This window comes from Aedes albopictus, chromosome 3 (genome assembly GCF_035046485.1).
Source record: "Aedes albopictus strain Foshan chromosome 3, AalbF5, whole genome shotgun sequence".
In the NCBI taxonomy this organism is placed as follows: domain Eukaryota; kingdom Metazoa; phylum Arthropoda; class Insecta; order Diptera; family Culicidae; genus Aedes; species Aedes albopictus.
This window is the reverse complement of record NC_085138.1, coordinates 22,760,282-22,781,044: the sequence shown is the minus strand read 5'-3', so window position 1 is coordinate 22,781,044 and position 20,763 is coordinate 22,760,282. Positions and strand designations below refer to the sequence as shown.

General features: G+C 41.4%; 1 protein-coding gene across 1 annotated transcript in view; it reads left to right on the top strand.

The window, feature by feature from the left end:
* LOC109418340 (uncharacterized) overlaps positions 1–11,866 on the top strand; it is a 37,945-nt gene extending 26,079 nt beyond the window's left edge. The window contains exon 6 of the mRNA XM_029865373.2: positions 8,027–11,866. Within this exon, the coding sequence (XP_029721233.2) occupies positions 8,027–10,531 (2,505 nt within the window). The 3' untranslated portion in view covers positions 10,532–11,866. The remainder of the gene's footprint in view (positions 1–8,026) is intronic.
* Positions 11,867–20,763: the final 8,897 nt, after the last annotated feature.

The following is a 20,763-nucleotide window of genomic DNA, read 5'->3' as shown; positions in this document are numbered from 1 at the left end:
CCGACTTTTATCTTGCCGATCTCCACCTGCTTGTTAGCAGCTTCCACCGGTAGGCGAATCGCCGCCGTCTGGGTGCCTCCAAACGTATTTGCATCGGAACATCCAGCTTGCACTGCTCGGTTAGTACAAATTTCAGTTCCGTTTCTGTCGTGATCTCATCCAGATCCCTGCACTCCATCACCGTCTCCTGTGAAAGAGCCCTGACGTTTACATTACTGCACAGGGACTTCGCGACGAGTTCCCGGTAAGCCAGGCTCTTGACAGCTGGATCTTTCTTGAGCTCGAAGAATATCTCGCCTTTCTGCAAGCGCCGTGTCTTAACCACGTTCTCGCCAAACTCCTTCAGCTCCAGATCTTCCCTTGCCTTCCTGAGAAGCGCAGCGTACGTTGTTTTGTCGTTCGCTTCGGCAATGAGGGCATCACCCCAGAGTAGTATATTAAGGGTACCAAGACAGACGTGTTTGGTCAGGTATGCGTGAGTTATTTTTCGTTAGCTTCACCCGAAAAGACCCGAAGCTGAGCCGAAATTTTTATGGCAGATCCAATCAGCTGTTCTTGGTATTTTTTCAAATCTTGAAACATCACAGAAAAGTAGCAAATACCATTGATATTTGCTACCAGATCGCATCAGGTGGATGCCTGTTAGTCATTGCCTCATGATTTCCTGCTTTATTTTTACTTTTGGAGGAATTTTGTGTTTTATGGTGCAAAAAGTTTCCATAAAAAATTTCAATCATGAACAGTAATGAACAGTTTTCCATAAGAAATTTCAAAAGTTCACCGAGCAACGGGAAAATTCACCGAGCGTCGGCAGCGCGCCGGACCACGCATTTGCTCACCCTTAATATACCTCCCTGGCATCACCCTTTCTCTTCTGCCTAGGTGGCCGACGTTTCTCTTTCTTTTTCGGTTTCGTCTTCCTTTCTATTTTATCCTTTCGCTTTTTCTTCTTCATTCGCTGGTTTTCACCCATCGTTTCCCCCGGAAATATCGCTGTTTCCCATATGTTGCAGAATAATGGACTATTGAAGCCAACTTTTCTGGAGCCACCATATATGTGCTTCAACATTGTGACAATACTGACAGTAGTCGATTTATGTCAAACATAAGTACAAGGCTACGGTGGCGCTATCTGTTCATTTACCAGTGGCTGTTTCAGTTATTTTAATGATCCATTGATGTTGAGTTGGGCAGACAGTCCGGGATCAGCTTTGAGCATCTCGGCTGATGTGCGATCGACCCCCTGTGCCTTGTTCGATTTTATGCTACGGATGGTTGTTTCTATCTCCGGTGGTAATGATGAAGCTTCGGTGTTGACACCATCCCTTGGCGGATCATGCTGAGGTGTTGATGGCGTGACCGATACTTGAAAAACGTTTCCAAAGTGCTCGAACCAGCATTTCAGCTGGTCGACCAGCCAGATCAATAGCTGTCCAGATGTGTCTTTCACGGGCATCGAACATTCATCTTAGTCCCACTAAGACGACGTGAGACATCGTAGAAGAGACTAATGTCGGTATTTGCGGCTTTTTTGCCTTCGTCTGCTAGGGAGTCCGCCCACGCTCTTTTGTCCCGCGCTGATAGGCGACAGCTTTGGCTCTTTGTGTTTTCGCTCGCTCTATCGCGGCTTTGGCGTTCCTTTGTTCCTCTATCTTCCTCCAGGTGTCGCCTGTGATCTACTGCTTTCTCTGGGTGCGTAGCTCACTCAAATTAGGTATTCTCGACGGTGGCGATGTAGGCGTTCTTGATGGCGCTCCGTTGATCTTCTACGCTTCCACCTTCTGGAATATTCGCAGCACGGTTCTCTAGCTCCTCGACAAAGGAACTTTTTACCTCAGCGTTTAGAAGTCGGCGTATGTTGAACCGGCGCCCGATTTTCTTCTCCTGTCTAGTTGCGCAGCCGCGACTAGAAAATTATATCAAGTTTATATCATATTGTGTTATGATGTTATAATATTTTTCTTAACTTATTATGTTATAAACTAGATGCAGGTTGATGTTAATATAATTAATATTGTAACAAGAACTACACTAGTCTAATCAAGATAATAACCTATTTTGTTACGATCAGATCAAAATTATAACAAAATGTGATATGAATTTAAGCCACAGTATTACTAGTTTCTATCAAATTTTGATACAATTATGTAACCCAATTTTTCAAATGTCGAAGAGTCGAAACTAAATTATAATAGGATAAGTTATAAAACAACATTTATAACATAATGTGATATAACCGAGTTATAGTAATTTGAAAACACCAAGGATGTTGTACATGATTATATTACAATGAGTTATAAATACCATGATTTGTTAGGATTATGTTATATTTTTATTACAATTTTCTAGTCGGGCAGTGATGGCACGCTCCTCAGAGTGTGTGCAAGTGTGCACAGTTTTTATATGAACATAAGCTGCGCTGTGCATATTTTCAGTGCGGAATGCCATCCCTGCGCAGCCCGATCTCGCCGATTAAGTGATGATGATCGGACGCAATGTTGGCGCTACGTTGGTTCCGCCAATAAAACAGGCTCCGTCTCCATTTTCGGCTGATGCAGATGTGGTTGATTTTGTGCACTGATCGATGAGAAAAGAGCGATCCCCCAATCATGTCATCGTTGCCACAAAACTCTGCAAACAGCTCTCCGTTCTCGCTCATTTCTCTGAGACCATGAGCGGTGTCCCATGACGTGCCCATAGACCGAGTTGTCTGAACCAACCTTCGCGTTGAAGTCGCCCTTGAGGATCTTGATATCACCTTGCGGAATCTTGTCGGCAGCATCGGTTGGCGCGTAACTTTAGATAATGGTAAGGTTTTGAACCCGCTTTCGAAGCGCTGAGCGGGACACCAACTATACAGTGACGAGGAGCGTGTTCGCCTCGTAGGCCAGAGCATAGTATTTGATCAGACACCATTCTGTGTTCTCCAAAACTCGGCCAACGGACTTCGTTCAGGCTAAGGATTTCAAGCTTCATACGGGATGCCTCATAGGCTAGTTGTGGCAGTTTGCCCTATTGGGCTACGGTTAATACATTCCGAGTTCCAATTCTTGTCCGGTGTTTCGCGCTAGAAGTCGTTCCCGTTGAATCAGTTTGTAATCATTTATTTTTGGTTTCTGTAATGGTTTTTGGGCTTCAAGAACAGTAGATTGTTGACCTAAGGTTCCCTATCTAGCGTGGTGGGGCTGCTAGCTCACTTAGGTAGCATCCAGTGGGACAAAATTTCATACTCAGCCGATGTATAGCCAGAATAGACGCTGTTTGAGCCGCACTTCCTTAGTGAACAGACGCTCGGGATGTACCTCGTCAATCTAGCTGACGTTAGAAAGACAATAGTGCCAAGGCTGTACTACCAGCTAAACGCACACCTCTTAGCTTACGGTCTTATCATCTATTGACCCGTCACTAGGTAGGAACTTGCTGCGTTGGACACTTCTTGTCGTCTCACCATTTTGCAGCGCTCTAAGATTATTGTCTTCCAAAATCTTGAGATCCCCGTCAAAATCAAACTAAAATAAGAAAATAACTACGTTTTGTCTTACTAAATTTAACTAAGTTGGATGTTTCAAAATGCCAAGCAAAATGTTCCCAAGTCCCAACAATATTTTCAAACGCTTCCATCCATTTCCATATCGAGCTTATCGTCAGTACCAAGGTCATGCCGAGCAGTAGCTAACAATCGTCGCGCGTTCGTCTCAACTCAAAATTTCGCTGTTCCTTCTTCTTAAAGCCAACACAGTCTTATAAGTGCACGTTTTCACACTGTGATTGTACAATGCACTTTGACGCCGCGCCGCCCGCGGACTGATCTCCTATGGCGCGGAAGGGGATCCCGAGCGGAGTTGGAGAGCAAATTGGAAACTAATTTTAAACCTCTCTTTCTCATAGTAACACAGTTGTGATCCCTCCACCTATTATCGATGTACACCAGCTAAATCGACTTAGTTTATTTTTATTCAAATGTACATTTTATAAGATTGTCAGATTAAACTTTAAAATAATTATTTCAAAAGTGTACTTATTGAATAACAATCACTTAACTAGTGAGACACAACATAATTTTGAAACATGTAAAATGTTTGAAAAACTTGGCCTGCATGTAACAACTTTGTTCTAGCATTTTTATAGCTACATTGTTTGACACCGAAACAGTCGATATCAATTTGATGTTAAAACAAAGTATACTTTTAATTTGCTACCATTTTGAGCTTGGTCTTTACTCGGGTTGGGATACAGAGAGTGCGATTAGATCGCTCACCCGAGGTCTTTCTTGGTTAGTCTAGCAGCTAGAGGACAGGTTCGTTACCGTGGCACGCGGCAAACTTGGTACTGATAAGACGGAGGGTTAATTGTTGCAAGAAGAATTGCACCGTTTGTGTGAGGAAGACATATGTCCATGTATACCAAAAAGATTGAAACTTTATCTTGCAAGATTTTGAAAACTGCAATATAATATTGCTCTTAGAATCCATTCTTTCCTCTTATGAAAAGATAATACATATGTAGATGTTTATAAAACTTGCCTCATGCATCTGTAATGACAGTTGGACTTACATGGTTTCTCGAACAAATGATCCAACTGTTGTTGTTGTTGTTGTAGTACCCTTACCTACCCATATAATTTCGCTTTCTGCTTTGCTCCGCTTTGTTCCGTTCTGCACCGCGTGGGTTTCAGCCATGCTGGCTATACCGACCATACTGACTGGCTAGCGCTATCAGCTGTTTATTGTTTCCCTTTGTAATTCGCGACTGATAGCTAAGGTGTTTCTGTTCGATTATGATGTGTACAAACATATTTTGAAGCAATTTTGACGAGAAAAAAAGTCAAATCCATTGGGAGAACACTCGTGTTCGTAAAAATGACGACCATGAGAAATTTGTTCATAAATTGAGTGGACTACACTTACATAAAATTTAATCTTCACACAAATATAGGTAGTTAATTGATTTTCCAATACTGACATATTTTGGTAAAGTTTTTTTTATCATTAAAATTCCTGGACTCCTATTACAATGAACATTATAAAATTAACATGCACAAAAATCAGATGTAGAAACAAATATATTGTATTTTAACATGGGAGAATTGCAAGAAATCTGTAGAATAATTTCTGGAGATATCCCTGGAAAAAGATCCCGGGAGAATATCTGGAGTAAATCCTGAAAAAATCGTGATAGGAACTTCTGGAGGAATTCCAGGACAAACTACTTAACCCTTTGGAGACGGATGGGCCACATTGGCCCAGCCTAGAAAACCGACCTTTACAAACGTGTTCTAGACCAGCAATATCGCATCCAGAAAGGCGAAAATATCATCTCCAAAGGGTTAAGGGATCCTAGTTAGAATTGCTTGAGTAATCCCAGCAGAAATACTTGAAATGATCTCAAGGTAATTTGCTAGGGGAATGCCTGTTTCAGCATTTTCTCAAATCTATATGAATAAAGTTGTACATTACTCAGAGTACGTTCGAATTTCGAACGTAGCATTTCCTTTGTCAAAATTGGTGTTTACGTTTTGAGTTTCGAATCACATGAATGAAAATCAGTAAAGTAGGACGAATATCCGGATTTAGCTGGAAGTAGGGAGAATCCGGAAAAATCTGTGGCCTCCTGTTTCCTCCTGAGATTTATTTTACGACTTCCTATGAATTATTCCACGAGAACCTCCAGGGGATCAGTCCAATGGCTGTACTTGAAATTCCTATAAGATTTGTTCCTAGGTTTCCGCCTTAAGTTGTTCCAGGGTTTTCTCCTAGGCGCCGTCCACAAATTACGTAACGCTCTAGGGGGAGGGGGGAGTATGGCCAAGCGTTACGGCCCATACAAAAATTTTGGGGTTTTCATACAAAAAAGCGTTACGGAGGGGGGAGGGGGGGGGTCCAAAAATGACGATTTTTGCGTTACGTAATAAATGGATGCTGCCCTATACTGCCCCCACTCGCATAACAGTCCCATTTGACTTTTCATCAATTTTGAGTTAATGTTATGAATAGTCATCATTTTCGATGTACTTCCAAATACAATAATAAAAATTACGAATTTTTATGTCAATGTGTGAAAAAAATACCAAGTCATGAGCGTCCCATATCAAAAGTACCCGCATAACAGTCCCATCATGGATTTTTGTGTCACGAAACACAAAACTGAACAACCTTGTAGCAATTATAATATTTTTTACAATTATATATTCATGTGCAAAGCAATCTGTGAAAGTTTCGAGATGATCGAAATATTTTTCAAATTTTGGCGATTTTTCAAAGTTTTATATGGAAACAAGTTTTCAAACTTCAAATGCCGTTTTCTCAATTCCTCCTTTTTGCAAATGGGACTGTTATGCGAGTGGGGGCAGTATAGTTGTTGATGGGATTCCTCCGGGTCCATCCAAAAGTTGTTCCAGGAGTTGTGTCTATTGGATTCTTCCAGCAGCTGTTCATTTTGGGATTGCTTCAAGAGTTCCTCCTGGGATTCCTCCAGAAATTCATCTACGAGTTCATTCTGATATTTCTACAAGAGCTCCTCATGGGATTCCTTCTAGAGTCCATCTAGAGTTCCTCCTGGGATTCCTCAAGGAGTTCCTCCTAGGATTGCTCCAGGAGTTCCTCCTGGGGTTCCTCCAGGAGTTTCTCCTGGGCTTCCTCCCGAAGTTCCACTAGGGATTCCTTCAGGAGTTCCTCCTGGGGTTCCTTCAAAAGTTCCACCAAGAATTCCTCCAGAAGTTCCCTCTGAGATTCCTTTAGTAGACCCTCCTGGGATTCGTCTAAGAGTTCCTCCTGGGATTACTTCAGGAGTTCCCCCTGAGATTCCTCTAGGAGGTCCTTCTGGGATTCCTCCAAAACTTTCTTCTGGGATTCCTCCATTAGTTTTTTCAAGAGTTCCTACTGGGATTCTTACAGGATTTCCTGCTGGAAGTAGGATAGTTTGGCTCCAGGAGGATAGTTTGATACCCATATATTTGGGTGCATTATACTCAAAACAACTTTCAATGGTCATACATATCGGTTTGACTTTGAAAATGATAAAGTCCAATACCAATATAGCAGGTGAGCCTAAGGTCATGCACTTTTTCATAGAAATGGACACTGGTGACCTCGGAGGGTTGTCAGAACAGTGATCCAAAATGTACTGTCAAAAACTGTAGCTTGCATGATAATCGTGGGTGTACGATCTTGACTATCATGCAACAAAAACATTCATGCATGACCAGATGAAACATTCATGACTGTGATATTTTTTTAATAACGACAACAATGTAGTGGATTGGCAAATTGAGTGAACTAATCAAATCCCAGTGGTTCCGAAAGCTGCGAACGGTACATGCGTATAACTAAGGAACCGAAAGTGTGGAGAAGCGGAGACAAAGATTTTCCGTATTGTGCGTTCCCAGGGTCATAACCATCAATGGAGCAGTGAAACAAAAGTCAGTGGCTCCCAACTGAATAGTTACGGCCCACATCTGATACATCGAAAAGACTTATGCCATGTGGATATTTTCGGACCTGGCTCATTGAGTTGATGTTGGAACTGGATATCCTAGGCTATTTTGAAATTACAGATAACGCTTATGGTTCGGATCTCCAAAAATGCCTCTGCAACGACTCTGAAATCCTCGAAAATCCTCTGGAGCTTCTTGAAATGTCTCAAATCCCCCTCAAACCCCTCGGGACCCCATGTAATGCACCTTAGACTCTCCTAAACCCCCAAAAACGTCCACGTAACGCCTCCCTAACGACTCTCAAACGCGCTGAAAATAATCTGAAGCTCATTGAAAGGCCTCTTAAATCCCCCTTAAACACCTTAGACTCTCCGAAATCGCCAATGTAACGCCTCCTTAACGTCTCTGAAACCCGCTGAAAATGCTCTCAAGCTTCTCGGAACGCCTCTGAAATCCCAAACGGTTTTCATGGCTTTTTTCTTCGGGTATAATATATAATATATAACTATAGCACAATCACCGTTAACTGCCGTAAAATACAATACTTGTTTCTCCTACATCCATATTGAATTTCTCAACCATTTCTATTTACAGGCGGCCGCTCTCAAAAAACGCCGACGAAAACGTCGCAAAACCCTGTCGACCAGCTTGGATTCCGAGGTCTCTGCTGCTCCTCCTCCGGCAGCACCAGCATCATCCGTGGCATCTTCCTGCGAGGCCAACGCACAGCTATCCCTCAAAGCGACGCCCGACGCCGCGACTTCATCTGCTGCTTCCGTCCTCCAGCAGGTGGTTAAACTGGAACGACCGGATTACACCGACGAGGACAACAACAACACCGCAACGCCGTTGTCGGCTGCCGTCAGCATGAAACAGCAGCACCAGCAGCTAAGTACAAATCTCAACTGTGATACTAGTAACAGCAACAACAACAACAACAACAACAATGCCCTCGCGGCAGCATCAGCCGTACTGGCTGCCGGACGCCAGATGCGAAGCCCAGCCGAGGAATACATCCTCTGTAAGAAGGTCCGCCAAGCTCAACAACTGAAGGCCGCCGCCCAAAGTCAACAGTCCGGAGGAGCGATGCTTTCGCAGCATCACCACCAGCAGCAGCATCAGCCGCACATGCCCAATCCACTGCGGACGCCCAGTGCAGCGGCCAAACGAGCAGCCTCCTTTGCGCATTTAGCTCGCCAAAAGCGGCTACGGCTGCTCCAACAGCAACAGCAGCGGTCGATCGAGGCACAGAACAACAGCGGCCCCAGTTACGATGAAATGGGAAATTTGATATTGATCGAGTCGCAGGATTTGGTCACGAGCAGCAGCAAGGAAGACTTTATCATTCCTCGGGAACGGGTCATTAGCATTTGCAACATGGACAAGAACGCGCTGGATGATTACTTGCAATGCGATGAGGACAACTCGCAGGATCAAGATCAGGAGCTGCTGAAGTATTTTCCGGAGGAAAATCAGGTAGATGATGGCGGAGGGAGTGGCTCCGGGATAATATCGGGTACATCACTCGAACCTGGTAGTTTGGGAATGCTTGAGGACCATGATACAAACTTCAAGCTCTCGCAACTTCGAAGCATGCTGGAGCAGAATATGAATCAGGGAGGTGGAATGGACAAGCCGCAGGTAGGTGGCCAGTTGGACGGGTTCGATGGAAGCGGGCAGCAGTTGAACCTTCAACCGGGATCGGCTTCGGCTTCGCTGGCAATGTTATCCCAGCGCCATCATGGCAGCACCGTAAGTAGTCTAGATAGTAGTAATACGTGTAATAGTACTGATACGAAGAAGAATTTGAGTGCCGCCAATATGAAGTTGGCCCTTGAGGGATGTCTTAATAGTTTAGGAAATGGATCGGCCAACATTAATGCTGTTAACAATGGAACTCCTCTGCAAAGCCCCAACGGACGTCGGAAAAACTACGTCGACTTTGTTCCCATCTCGGCAGGTCCCCAGTCACCACGAGTTCCGTTGGCCAAGTCGTCGTCCCATCAGAACAATACTACACCCAATGCTAGTCCATTCGTAAGTCCAAGAAATACGCCGATACACCGGAAAAGCGGTAAACCTTCCAACAACAATGGGCTTACGTTGAATATTCTGCCGCAGAATCAATCACATCCCGGGTATCATCCGCGTCCGGGCTTCGTGAAGAACGAATTGTCCGCTTCCGCACCCCCTAGCCCATCCATAGTGCAAAACTATCGCTTCGGAATGAATCCCAATGTTATGAACTGTCAGAACTCAATTCCTTCTTTTCAACCAATTTGTTTGCCTTCTTCGCAAATGCAGTCCCATCAAACCATGCCCGGATCGCTTGAATCGCGTTCCAGCAGCGTACCGTTGATCGCCAACTACGACGCGTACAATCATTCCAATTACACTTCCGTGTCGCAAACTCCGGTACCTTCCGAGTGTGACGATTTCTCCGACCCGAACAACATTCTGGACATGCTCAACGAACCTCCCTCGTCGACGGCCAACAACATCCAGCAACAGTCCATCAAGCTCGAAGAATCCGAACCGATGATATCCCACCTTCTGGACCAGGACGATATGTTCCCGAAAGCTTCCGTTCCTTTCAGCAGCCTGTCACGATCCGTCCCATCAACTCCGCTTCCGCATCAAATGTCCTTCAATCATAGCCATCATCAATCCATGGGAGCCGGCTCGTTCGGGACGAGCTCCACCTCGAAAGCTTTGTTCGAGCTTCCCAAATCGGTTCCATCCACTCCCATCTCACTGAACAATAACCGAGAATCACTCTTCCAATACAGCCCCGAAACGTCCCGTGATTACCTGATCAACGGCAATTCGGTCGATCGCACCAGCAAACTCGGTGGTCCCTCCTTCTATTCCAATCAGGGCGGGTCCGGTACCGGCACCGGTGCTCCGGTCAACACCGGGGCCAGCGGCGCTTCTGGTGGCCCCACGGGAACTGCCGCCAACGGAACAACAGCTGCCTCCTCCGCCGTCGTCGTCGTCCCAACGTCGTCCGGCTCGGGATCAGAAATGTCCATCCTGGCCGACGGAATCGAAAGCCTTACCGATGCACTCATCGGATCCGACACCCTGCGCTATCTGTAGATACAGAAGAAAGTCACAACACACTCACTCACTCACTCACTCTCGTTCTAACGTCGTTTCAACAACGCAACGATAGAGACACATTCGCCACCAGTCATCCCATCCAACCATCCAATTCATTCATTTCATATCGTTCGCTTAGCGGTGCGGTGGCGTGTGCAATGGGAATCGGGGAGGTAGGTATTTATACTAGACTCGAGCTTCCGAAGAAAGATTGAAACTGCGCTTTCCGAATGGGGGATGCATGCACTTCGGTTTCGGTGACGCAGTTTAGTCTCTACTAGCCCGTGGTGTGGGAGAGGGCGAGAAGGGGGAAAGCAACTTTGTAGCTACTTTGTAACGGGCGGGTAGACAACACTTATAGTTTATTAGTAATTTATTCTCCACGTGCCGTCGTCGTCGCTGCTCGCCGGTAGTTGAGTCGCGCTGCTGTGCAATAAGGGATGCTGGGGCACGATATTTCCAATTGCAGAATTTGTTAGATGTCAGCGAATGTTTACAATACTTCTGAGTACAAAATAGTAACCCAAAGTTCTTCACAGTTTAACCTTTGAATATTTGTTATTTGAATGTTGAAAAATCACTTTAAATTTTCGGCTTCAGGGTCCAAATCGGCCAACCGACTTCAGGATCCAAATAATATAAATTAGAAAATCATGAATTTTTATCTATCTCCCGATGTTTTATTTAAAGTAGTTTTAACTTCTGTCACCTACTTAAAAATTTCTTCTGTCCGATATTTTTTTAGATTTTCTTCCAGAAGAATTTCTTGTAGAAATAACTCTTACTAGTTTAGCAGAAACTCCTCCTGGTATTCATCCAAAGATTATATCTGAAATTCCTCCATTTGTTCAGGAACTCATTCACGTATTCCTTTAGATTTTATTTCCATGAATTCCATCAGGAATACTTCGTGGATACTCCTAGGGATTCTTCCATGAATTCCTCTTGAAACTTCTCAAGTTTTTTTTTATAATTTCTCCATGGATTTCTCCTGGAGTTCATCCGAGTGTTCTTCTAGAGATTCCAAAAGTTCCATCAGGGACTCGTCCGGAAATTTTTACAGAGATTCCTGCTGTAATTTCTCCGGGCGTGCACCCAGATATTTCTTATGAAATATCTCTAGAAATCGTTCCAGGAATTTCCCCAGGAATTTTTCATTCGGACTTCCTTTAGCATTTCACTAGAAATTTCCCAAGAGATTTTTTGTTGGAATTCCTCAATCGATTTCTTTAAGAGTTTATTAAGATAGTATCTCCAGAGATATTTAGATTTTTTTTTTGCCAGAAAATAATAGAGGAACGCTTCCTAATGATTCCTCTATAAATTTTACAAAAAAATTTAAGTTATTCCTTCAGGGGTATTTTCAGGACATTCACTAGAAATTCTTTCTAAAGTTTCTCCAGGAATTTCATCTGAAATTCTTGTGGGAATTTCTCCAGGTATTCCTACATATACTTAAATTCTTGGGTTTCTCTTAGGAATTTATTAAGAAATTCATTATTCCTCGGCATATCTCCCAGGAATTCCTCAAGAAAACACTCAGAGATAATTATAGAAGATTCCCAGAAGTTCCTACAAATATTCCTCCTAGGATTTATTCAGAATTTTCGGGAATAAATTTCCAAGGAATTCTGCAGGGATTGATCTAAAGATTTCTACAGAAATCCCTCCAGGCATGCCACGAATTCCTTCATTGATTTTTCTCAAGATTACTTCAGGAGTGCTTACAAAAGTTCATATTGTCAGAAATTGCTCCAATGATTTCTGCAAGATTTCCTCAAAAGATAACTGCAGGAATTATCACACAGACACCAACGAGAACTCCTCTTAAGGCGAAACTGGAAGCATTTTCTCATTTTTTCGGTTTTTGATTTTTTATTAAATAACGAAGCAATATTTTCAAAATCGGTTTTCGTGCACATGTAGAGTATGGATCAAGGTATCTTCTGAATTTTTTTAAGGTGGAAAATGTTTTCCATTTTTTCAGAAACCATTTTTTTGTGAAATTTTGTTCAAAAATGGTTTCTGCAAAAACGAAACATATTTTCCACTACAAAAAAAATTCAGAAGATACCTTGATCCATACTCTACATGTGCACGAAAACCGATTTTGAAAATATTGCTTCGTTATTTAATAAAAAATCAAAAAACCAAAAAGTGAGGAAATGCTTCCAGTTTCGCCTTAAGATTCCTGCACGAATCTTGCCAGAGATTCTTACAAGAATGCCTTCAAAGATTCCTGAAAACTTTTCGGAAATTCCTCCAGAAGTTCGTGCAGGGATTCCTTCAGCAATTTCCCCAATAACTGCTTCTAAGATTATCCCCAAGAAACAGAACTAGCTCAATAACAGTTTCTTAAGCTATAGTTTGCTTAATAACGGTTTGTTCCACTCTTGTACAGCAAAAATGTTTGTTGGGTCGTTGTGCATGGAGGGGACCAGAGGATTTTTGGTGGCTGTTTTTTCGGAGGAATAAGTATTTTTTTTTTTTGTAGTTTCTGATTTGCGGGAAATTACCCTAAAGTCAAACGGCTTCTAAGAGAATTCCCAATTTGAAGTTAGAATTCAGTTATTTCAATAGAAATTCTGGTGATTTCGAAAGGATCAATGGCAGTTCTTGAAGGAGCTCTGACATTATTTTAGTGCAACTTTTTGTTTTCTGTCTTATTACTTTCATAAAAAGTCCAGGAGTGCTATGTACAAAAAGCGAGATTTTTTTTCAACGTGTTGTACAGAACACAGCAACGCGATCACTCGAGGGTTAAGAAATTCCGTAAAAAATCAACATTCTACCTATTTTATCAATGACTTCCTTTGAAATTTGCTTTATCTGTCATTTGATTTCGTCAACATATACAACCTAAGAATTAATTTTAATGAGAAGGCAATTTCAAGGAGAAACTCACGGAGAAATATCTGACTTTTTTTTTAAACAAATGTTTAAAAAAACAATGTTTAAAAAAAAAAGTCAGATATTTCGTGAGTTTCTCCTTGAAATTGCCTTCTCATTAAAATTAATTCTTAGGTTGTATATGTTGACGAAATCAAATGACAGATAAAGCAAATTTCAAAGGAAGTCATTGATAAAATAGGTAAAATGTTGGTTTTTACGGAATTTCTTAACCCTCGAGTGATCGCGCTGCTGTGTTCTGTACAACACGTTGAAAAAATCTCGCTTTTTGTACATAGCATTAGCGTAGTGTTGACGGTGGTAGCCAACCGCGCGGACTACGAAAGGTTAAAGATTGTCTGATTTGTTTCCTGGGTACATTTTTAGCTAAATTCAGAAGAAGCATTTTATTGTGTGAAATTTCCTGAAAGTAATGCAAGGAGAATTTGTGGAATAGTATCTCACGGAATCTCTGAAGCTTTTGACGAAATTCTGAAGGTAACGTTTGAGAAAAAAAATCATAAAATAAACACTATAGCAGAAAGTACTTGCAAAATTTTTGACAGACCTCATTGAGGACTTCGTGGTGGACGAAATGTAGAGTTTCAGGGTTTTTTTTTTGGAAAATTACTAAAACTTGCTCGGTGGAACTGCTGAATTCGTTTGAATCTCTTGTTGACAGTCACTAAAACTCAATACCGTAAAATGGGGTGTTAAGGGACGGAAAAATTTTCGTCCCCATTAATTCATGGGCTCTACTTCTTACTGCTTTCAAGAAAAGCAGTCCGATCATTGTCTTGTTGCCTGCTACGCATATAGATTACAAAATTTGACGAGTTTTTGGAGAAATAGATGATATTTAACAAAATGTGCGAATTTTTGGAAAACATGAAAATGGGGTGTTAAGAAACTTAAGGGAATAAATGTAAAAGTTCTTATATTTCAAAGAAAGATAAAAATTGATTAATTGTAAACAGTGATTGAAATATTTCTCGAACATCGCCGAAAAAGATTATCATAGTCCTGAAAGTATAGGAACAGTTTCATTGTCAACTACCTTTGTATATGAGTTTTTTTTTGTTAAAGCCTCGAAATCTGAAAAAAAACGTCAATTGTACCTGAATGGCTTCAATTGGCTTCTTTAGCGGTGTTGAGATAATTCCATATTCAGAATCTGCATGCAAAACTGAGCCGAAATCCAAATTTTCATGAATTTTGGTGCCCGGGAACCTATTTAAAAATCAGCTTGAAGTTTGTATGGGAGCGATTTGTCGAATCACCCCTCGTCGCATTTTGTACTGGGCGGAGCTGTCAAGCAGTTGGCCAGCTGTCAAAAGGTGATTTTAAAAAATCTCTTCGAAATCGATTTTAGCTACCAAAATGAAGTTCTAAAAATCTGAAAAAAATCATGGTGGTTCAGAAAAAGGTACTCTTTCGTATAAAATCAAAAAATCAATACATTTTTCTTAATTTAAAAACCCAATTTTTAACAAACACATTATTCTCAGTTACTATTTAGGGTAACCAAATTGAACAGTTCAGATTGACCAACAGATTGTAAACTAAGGATGTATATTGACAGTTTTTTGTTTACATAAAAACTCTTTTATATTGAAATGTTTTATATGCAAGCATCATTAGATGGCCCAATGTGTAAACTGTGTATTCAGTGCTGATTAGGTTGTCCCAAAATTGAACATAGTCAAAAAGCTTGGGGGCTCACGCTGCAAATGATAGCTAAGGGTGTTAGAAACAAACTTTTGTATGACGGCAACTTTCAGAAATGATGTTTAGAGGTCGCCCCGAGAAGATTTTTGAAAAATGGCCATTTTTCGTAATAAATTTCAAACAAAAATTTTTTACCGTACAAAAATTGTCAAAACCCACCATTTTTATATTTTTTACAGCTTGATATAGATCCAAACTACTTGGGAAAAGTTATTAACGACATGTTTTGCAGGTAACTTTTTGATACTGAATTTTTGAATTTACTAAAATTTGTCATTTTTTTACATACTTTGCATTTTACCCATCATAAAAAGTATCTCACCCTAATGCTAATTTAAAACAATTTACATAGAAAGATAGGAAATTTTATGAGGAAAAACTTTACCGAAGACAGCATGGCGTTTTTTTTATCCGTTTTAGAGTTATTCACGATTTACTTTTTGATGAAATTTGAATTTTTAGGTATATTTTTAAAAATGTCACATAAGAACTGCCCAAAAACACATACAAAGTAAAAAATCACGTAAGCTCAACAAGTTTTGTCTTGATTGTGTTAAGGAATTATGGTGATATCATTTATTGAATGTGTGCTTCCGTTGACAAATCCATTTTCTTTGATATAGAAAGGTACCTACTAGAGAGTAACTTTATCATTAGGGACCATTCCTATTTTTCTATGGAAATTGTTTTAAATTATCATTAGGATGAGATACTTTTTATGATGGGTAAAATGCAAAGTATGTCAAAATATGACAAATTTTAGTAAATTCAAAAATTCAGTATCAAAAAGTTACCTGCAAAACATGTCGTTAATAATTTTTGGCAAATAGTTTGGATCAATATCAAGCTGTAAAAGATATAAAAATGGTGGGTACCGTCGTGCGGGGTTACTTTTGAAATGCGGGGCTACTTTGGACACTTTCGAATATGGATTTTTTGAATTCGAAATATGGTTCAAATCTGTTTGATGTCTTTGGGACTATTACGAAGCAATAGTTTTCCCTCCATTTGGTTGAAATTATTTTTCAAACAGACCGTTTATTGCTTGGCAGGACGCGAAAATACATCGAATAAATCAATAAAATATACATAACGTATCAGAACATTTGCTCTGTAAGCATTGTTTCTACAGTTCATAAATTTCAAAGGGTTGATCAATTCATTCAAAATATATCAACGTAGCATATACAATCGAATATTTGTATCGTTATACATTATAAATGACCATTTCACCCAAATAAAGGATTGATGGTCCTTTTTTTCAGGCTATTTATATAGCAATATCACGCTGCTCATAATACTAAAGGTAGCACGGAACCATCTTCAAACGCATAAATTTATTGAAATCATGTCTGATATAGTATACTACAGTATTGGTACAAAGTAGTTTTGAGCATGAGCATGAGCATGAGCATAGATGACCGCACAATTCGTAGTTGCTACTCCGTGATTGACCAGAGCAATCGAAATTGCACAAGGAACCAATGAATAGGGCTTGGGACTAGCTTACTATTCTCAATGTACACAGTTCGAGAGCTCTCAACTTTAATAAGGTCAATAACGGCGCCGGCCACGTCCTTACGGTCATCGAGGATGGGAGGGAATGTTAGTAAGACAAACGTTGTTAAAAAGACCGCGAATCGCTGCATCTCCACGTTTGTCTCAGGAAGGAATTTTTTGTTAGTAGGGTAAGGTACATTGTCAGTCCGGGAGTCACCTATGGTTGGTGATATGATTTGGCAATGGATCAATATACACAAACCGCCGTTAACAACCGACCACTTTTCGACGCAAAAACTAGCCAAAAGGAAAATTATATCGCGCGTCTCCACTCCACTAGGGAGCAGAGACCTTTAGTCTATTCCACACAGAAATACACTGAACGCGACTCACTTGTCGGCGCCCGGATTTTTTTCTCGACCGGCGAGCCCTAACTATCATTTTCCACTCTTTTGTGTTAATGCAAAAAAAAAAAAAAATTATTATCCACTAAAAGTGTATTGGGAAGTAGCGCCGACGGAAAGCGAAAAATTCGGAACCGAGTCGAGCCTCGACGCGTCCACCGCACACTTCGTCCCGTCGTCGGAGCCCCGCAGAGAAGAAAAAAAAATCGCAAAAATCTAACAAAGCAAGCGCGCGAAGCTTTGCTGCTGCCGAACTACCACACACTACTGACTGCTTGGCATCCCGTCGTCGTCGTCGGAGCCCCGCAGAGAAGAAAAAATCGCAAAAATCTAACAAAGCAAGCGCGCGAAGCTTTGCTGCTGCCGAACTACCGCACACTACTGACTGCTTGGCGTCCCGTCGTCGTCGTCGGAGCCCCGCAGAGAAGAAAAAATCGCAAAAATCTAACAAAGCAAGCGCGCGAAGCTTTGCTGCTGCCGAACTACCGCACACTACTGACTGCTTGGCGTCCCGTCGTCGTCGTCGGAGCCCCGCAGAGAAGAAAAAATCGCAAAAATCTAACAAAGCAAGCGCGCGAAGCTTTGCTGCTGCCGAACTACCACACACTACTGACTGCTTGGCATCCCGTCGTCGTCGTCGGAGCCCCGCAGAGAAGAAAAATCGCAAAAATCTAACAAAGCAAGCGCGCGAAGCTTTGCTGCTACCGAACTACCGCACACTACTGACTGCTTGGCGTCCCGTCGTCGTCGTCGGAGCCCCGCAGAGAAGAAAAAATCGCAAAAATCTAACAAAGCAAGCGCGCGAAGCTTTGCTGCTGCCGAACTACCGCACACTACTGACTGCTTGGCGTCCCGTCGTCGTCGTCGGAGCCCCGCAAAGAAGAAAAAATCGCAAAAATCTAGCAAAGCAAGCGCGCGAAGCTTTGCTGCTGCCGAACTACCGCACACTACTGATTGCTTGGCGTCCCGTCGTCGTCGTCGGAGCCCCGCAGAGAAGAAAAAATCGCAAAAATCTAACAAAGCAAGCGCGCGAAGCTTTGCTGCTGCCGAACTACCACACACTACTGACTGCTTGGCATCCCGTCGTCGTCGTCGGAGCCCCGCAGAGAAGAAAAAAAAATCGCAAAAATCTAACAAAGCAAGCGCGCGAAGCTTTGCTGCTGCCGAACTACCGCACACTACTGACTGCTTGGCGTCCCGTCGTCGTCGTCGGAGCCCCGCAGAGAAGAAAAAATCGCAAAAATCTAACAAAGCAAGCGCGCGAAGCTTTGCTGCTGCCGAACTACCGCACACTACTGACTGCTTGGCGTCCCGTCGTCGTCGTCGGAGCCCCGCAGAGAAGAAAAAATCGCAAAAATCTAACAAAGCAAGCGCGCGAAGCTTTGCTGCTACCGAACTACCACACACTACTGACTGCTTGGCATCCCGTCGTCGTCGTCGGAGCCCCGCAGAGAAGAAAAAAAAATCGCAAAAATCTAACAAAGCAAGCGCGCGAAGCTTTGCTGCTGCCGAACTACCGCACACTACTGACTGCTTGGCGTCCCGTCGTCGTCGTCGGAGCCCCGCAGAGAAGAAAAAATCGCAAAAATCTAACAAAGCAAGCGCGCGAAGCTTTGCTGCTGCCGAACTACCGCACACTACTGACTGCTTGGCGTCCCGTCGTCGTCGTCGGAGCCCCGCAGAGAAGAAAAAATCGCAAAAATCTAACAAAGCAAGCGCGCGAAGCTTTGCTGCTACCGAACTACCACACACTACTCAGTATTGGTACAAAGTAGTTTTCTAAATAAACCTGGAATTTGAAATGCAATTTTGTTTTAGATAAAAATGTCCAAAGTAGCCCCCATCTGGTTCTATATGAGATGTGTCCGATTGGTGTATGAACAACTTTTTTGTTTATTGATTGATTTAGTTCAAATTTTGCATACATCCTACATACATACTCACAATTATTATGTGTAAAAATTGTGGAAATCCATTCACTACTCTGGGATTTATAATGTCATAAAGTTGAAAAATCATGAAAAAGTGTAAAAAGAAGCCCCGCACGACGGTATTGATAATTTCTGTACGATAAAAAATTTTTGTTTGAAATTTATTACGAAAAATGGCCATTTTTCAAAAATCTTCCCGGGGCGACCTCTAAACATCATTTCTGAGAGTTGCCGTCATACAAAAGTTTGTTTCTGACACCCATAGCTATCATTTGCAGCGTGAGCCCTCAAGCTTTTTGACTATGTTCAATTTTGGGACAACCTAGTGCTGATATTTCTACTCTGAAACAACGCTGATAGGTCATATTTTAGATGTTGAGATATTTTAGCAGCCATGCGTCATCTTCACAAATACTTGCTTTTGTAAGAGTTACTGACAGTCTGGTTTACAAAATATATGGAACAAGTGAGCATATTCCACATTTTCAAAAAGCTGTCAAGTTTGAACGCCAATAATTGATAATATTTAGACAAGAAAACAGATGGAAAATCTATTTTGTGGAATACGCCTTCGTTAAAACATAACATAACACCTAAAGAGCACAAACTTCTGTAAAGAGGGGACTACAGTGGCATTGAGTATAAACATTTGATCAATTTTTTATTATATGTATCAATCTAACACCTGTTTTTAAAGATCAATATTGTATCAGTCGAATTTATCATCCATAGCAACTGTTGGAACGCTTATGACCCAAAATGAAATCGGTAATATGTTATTCAGAAAAGTTATTGTTATACAATGAATAAATTGTCTCAATACTTCGTGATACAATTAAAAAGGTTATACGAGAAATTTCATCCCCTAACACCCCACCAGTTTATGAAACTTGACTTTTTTCTCAAAAATTGTCGGTGTTCGAAAACAACCTTAGTAACATCAAATATTTTACCCTAGTTTCGTTTGAAATTAGTTGTAGAACACCTTGCGAATACTCACAATTTTTTCCTAATAATATTTCTGACCATACAAATGAATGTTTCAAGGGTAGCGAAATTGAGAAAAACCAATGCCGTTCTATTTTTGATGTATGGTGTCCAGTAAAAAGCGTTTTTTTTTATAAGTGGTAATCCTTATAGTATACCTTTCTTTCCAACACACATTTGAAGCGAATTTGGAATTTGTGAATCAGTTTTTAAACGGTTTAGCGATTTTTCAAAATAGTATGTGAAGATGAATCCCTTAACACCCCATTATACGGTACTTGTTTACCTTACTTTGATGGCTTTTTTTTTTAATTTTAATTGTCAGAAACTTTAATGCCACTATTATTCACTTTTTCACTTTTTTCATTTGTATCGAAAAATTTACCCGAGTCACGGTCGCCATGTGGTATAGAAAGAATCCTCGCTTCAAAGTTTTTAGTTTACACAAAACCTTAAGTTTTCCATTGCTTATTCTTTTTAGGTTGCCTTAAAGCCCTCATTATGTAGCCAACTAATCTATGGGTCGCATGAATCAAAATCGCATGCGAATACATTGTTTGTCTGCACGACAATTTTTTTTACCACTTTTGACGACAGATAAAAGTTGGCTAGTTGTTTGAGACTCTGGCTGGCTTTTTTCCAGAGTTCCTTCTTAGATTTCTTAGAGAGTTTTCTCCAGGACTTTCTCCCAAGATTTCTCCGGAGCACATCTCGAAGTTTCTGCAACAACAACCGCTAATATTTCTCATGAAGTTCCTCTTGTGATTTCTACTAGAGGAATTTCCGGGGA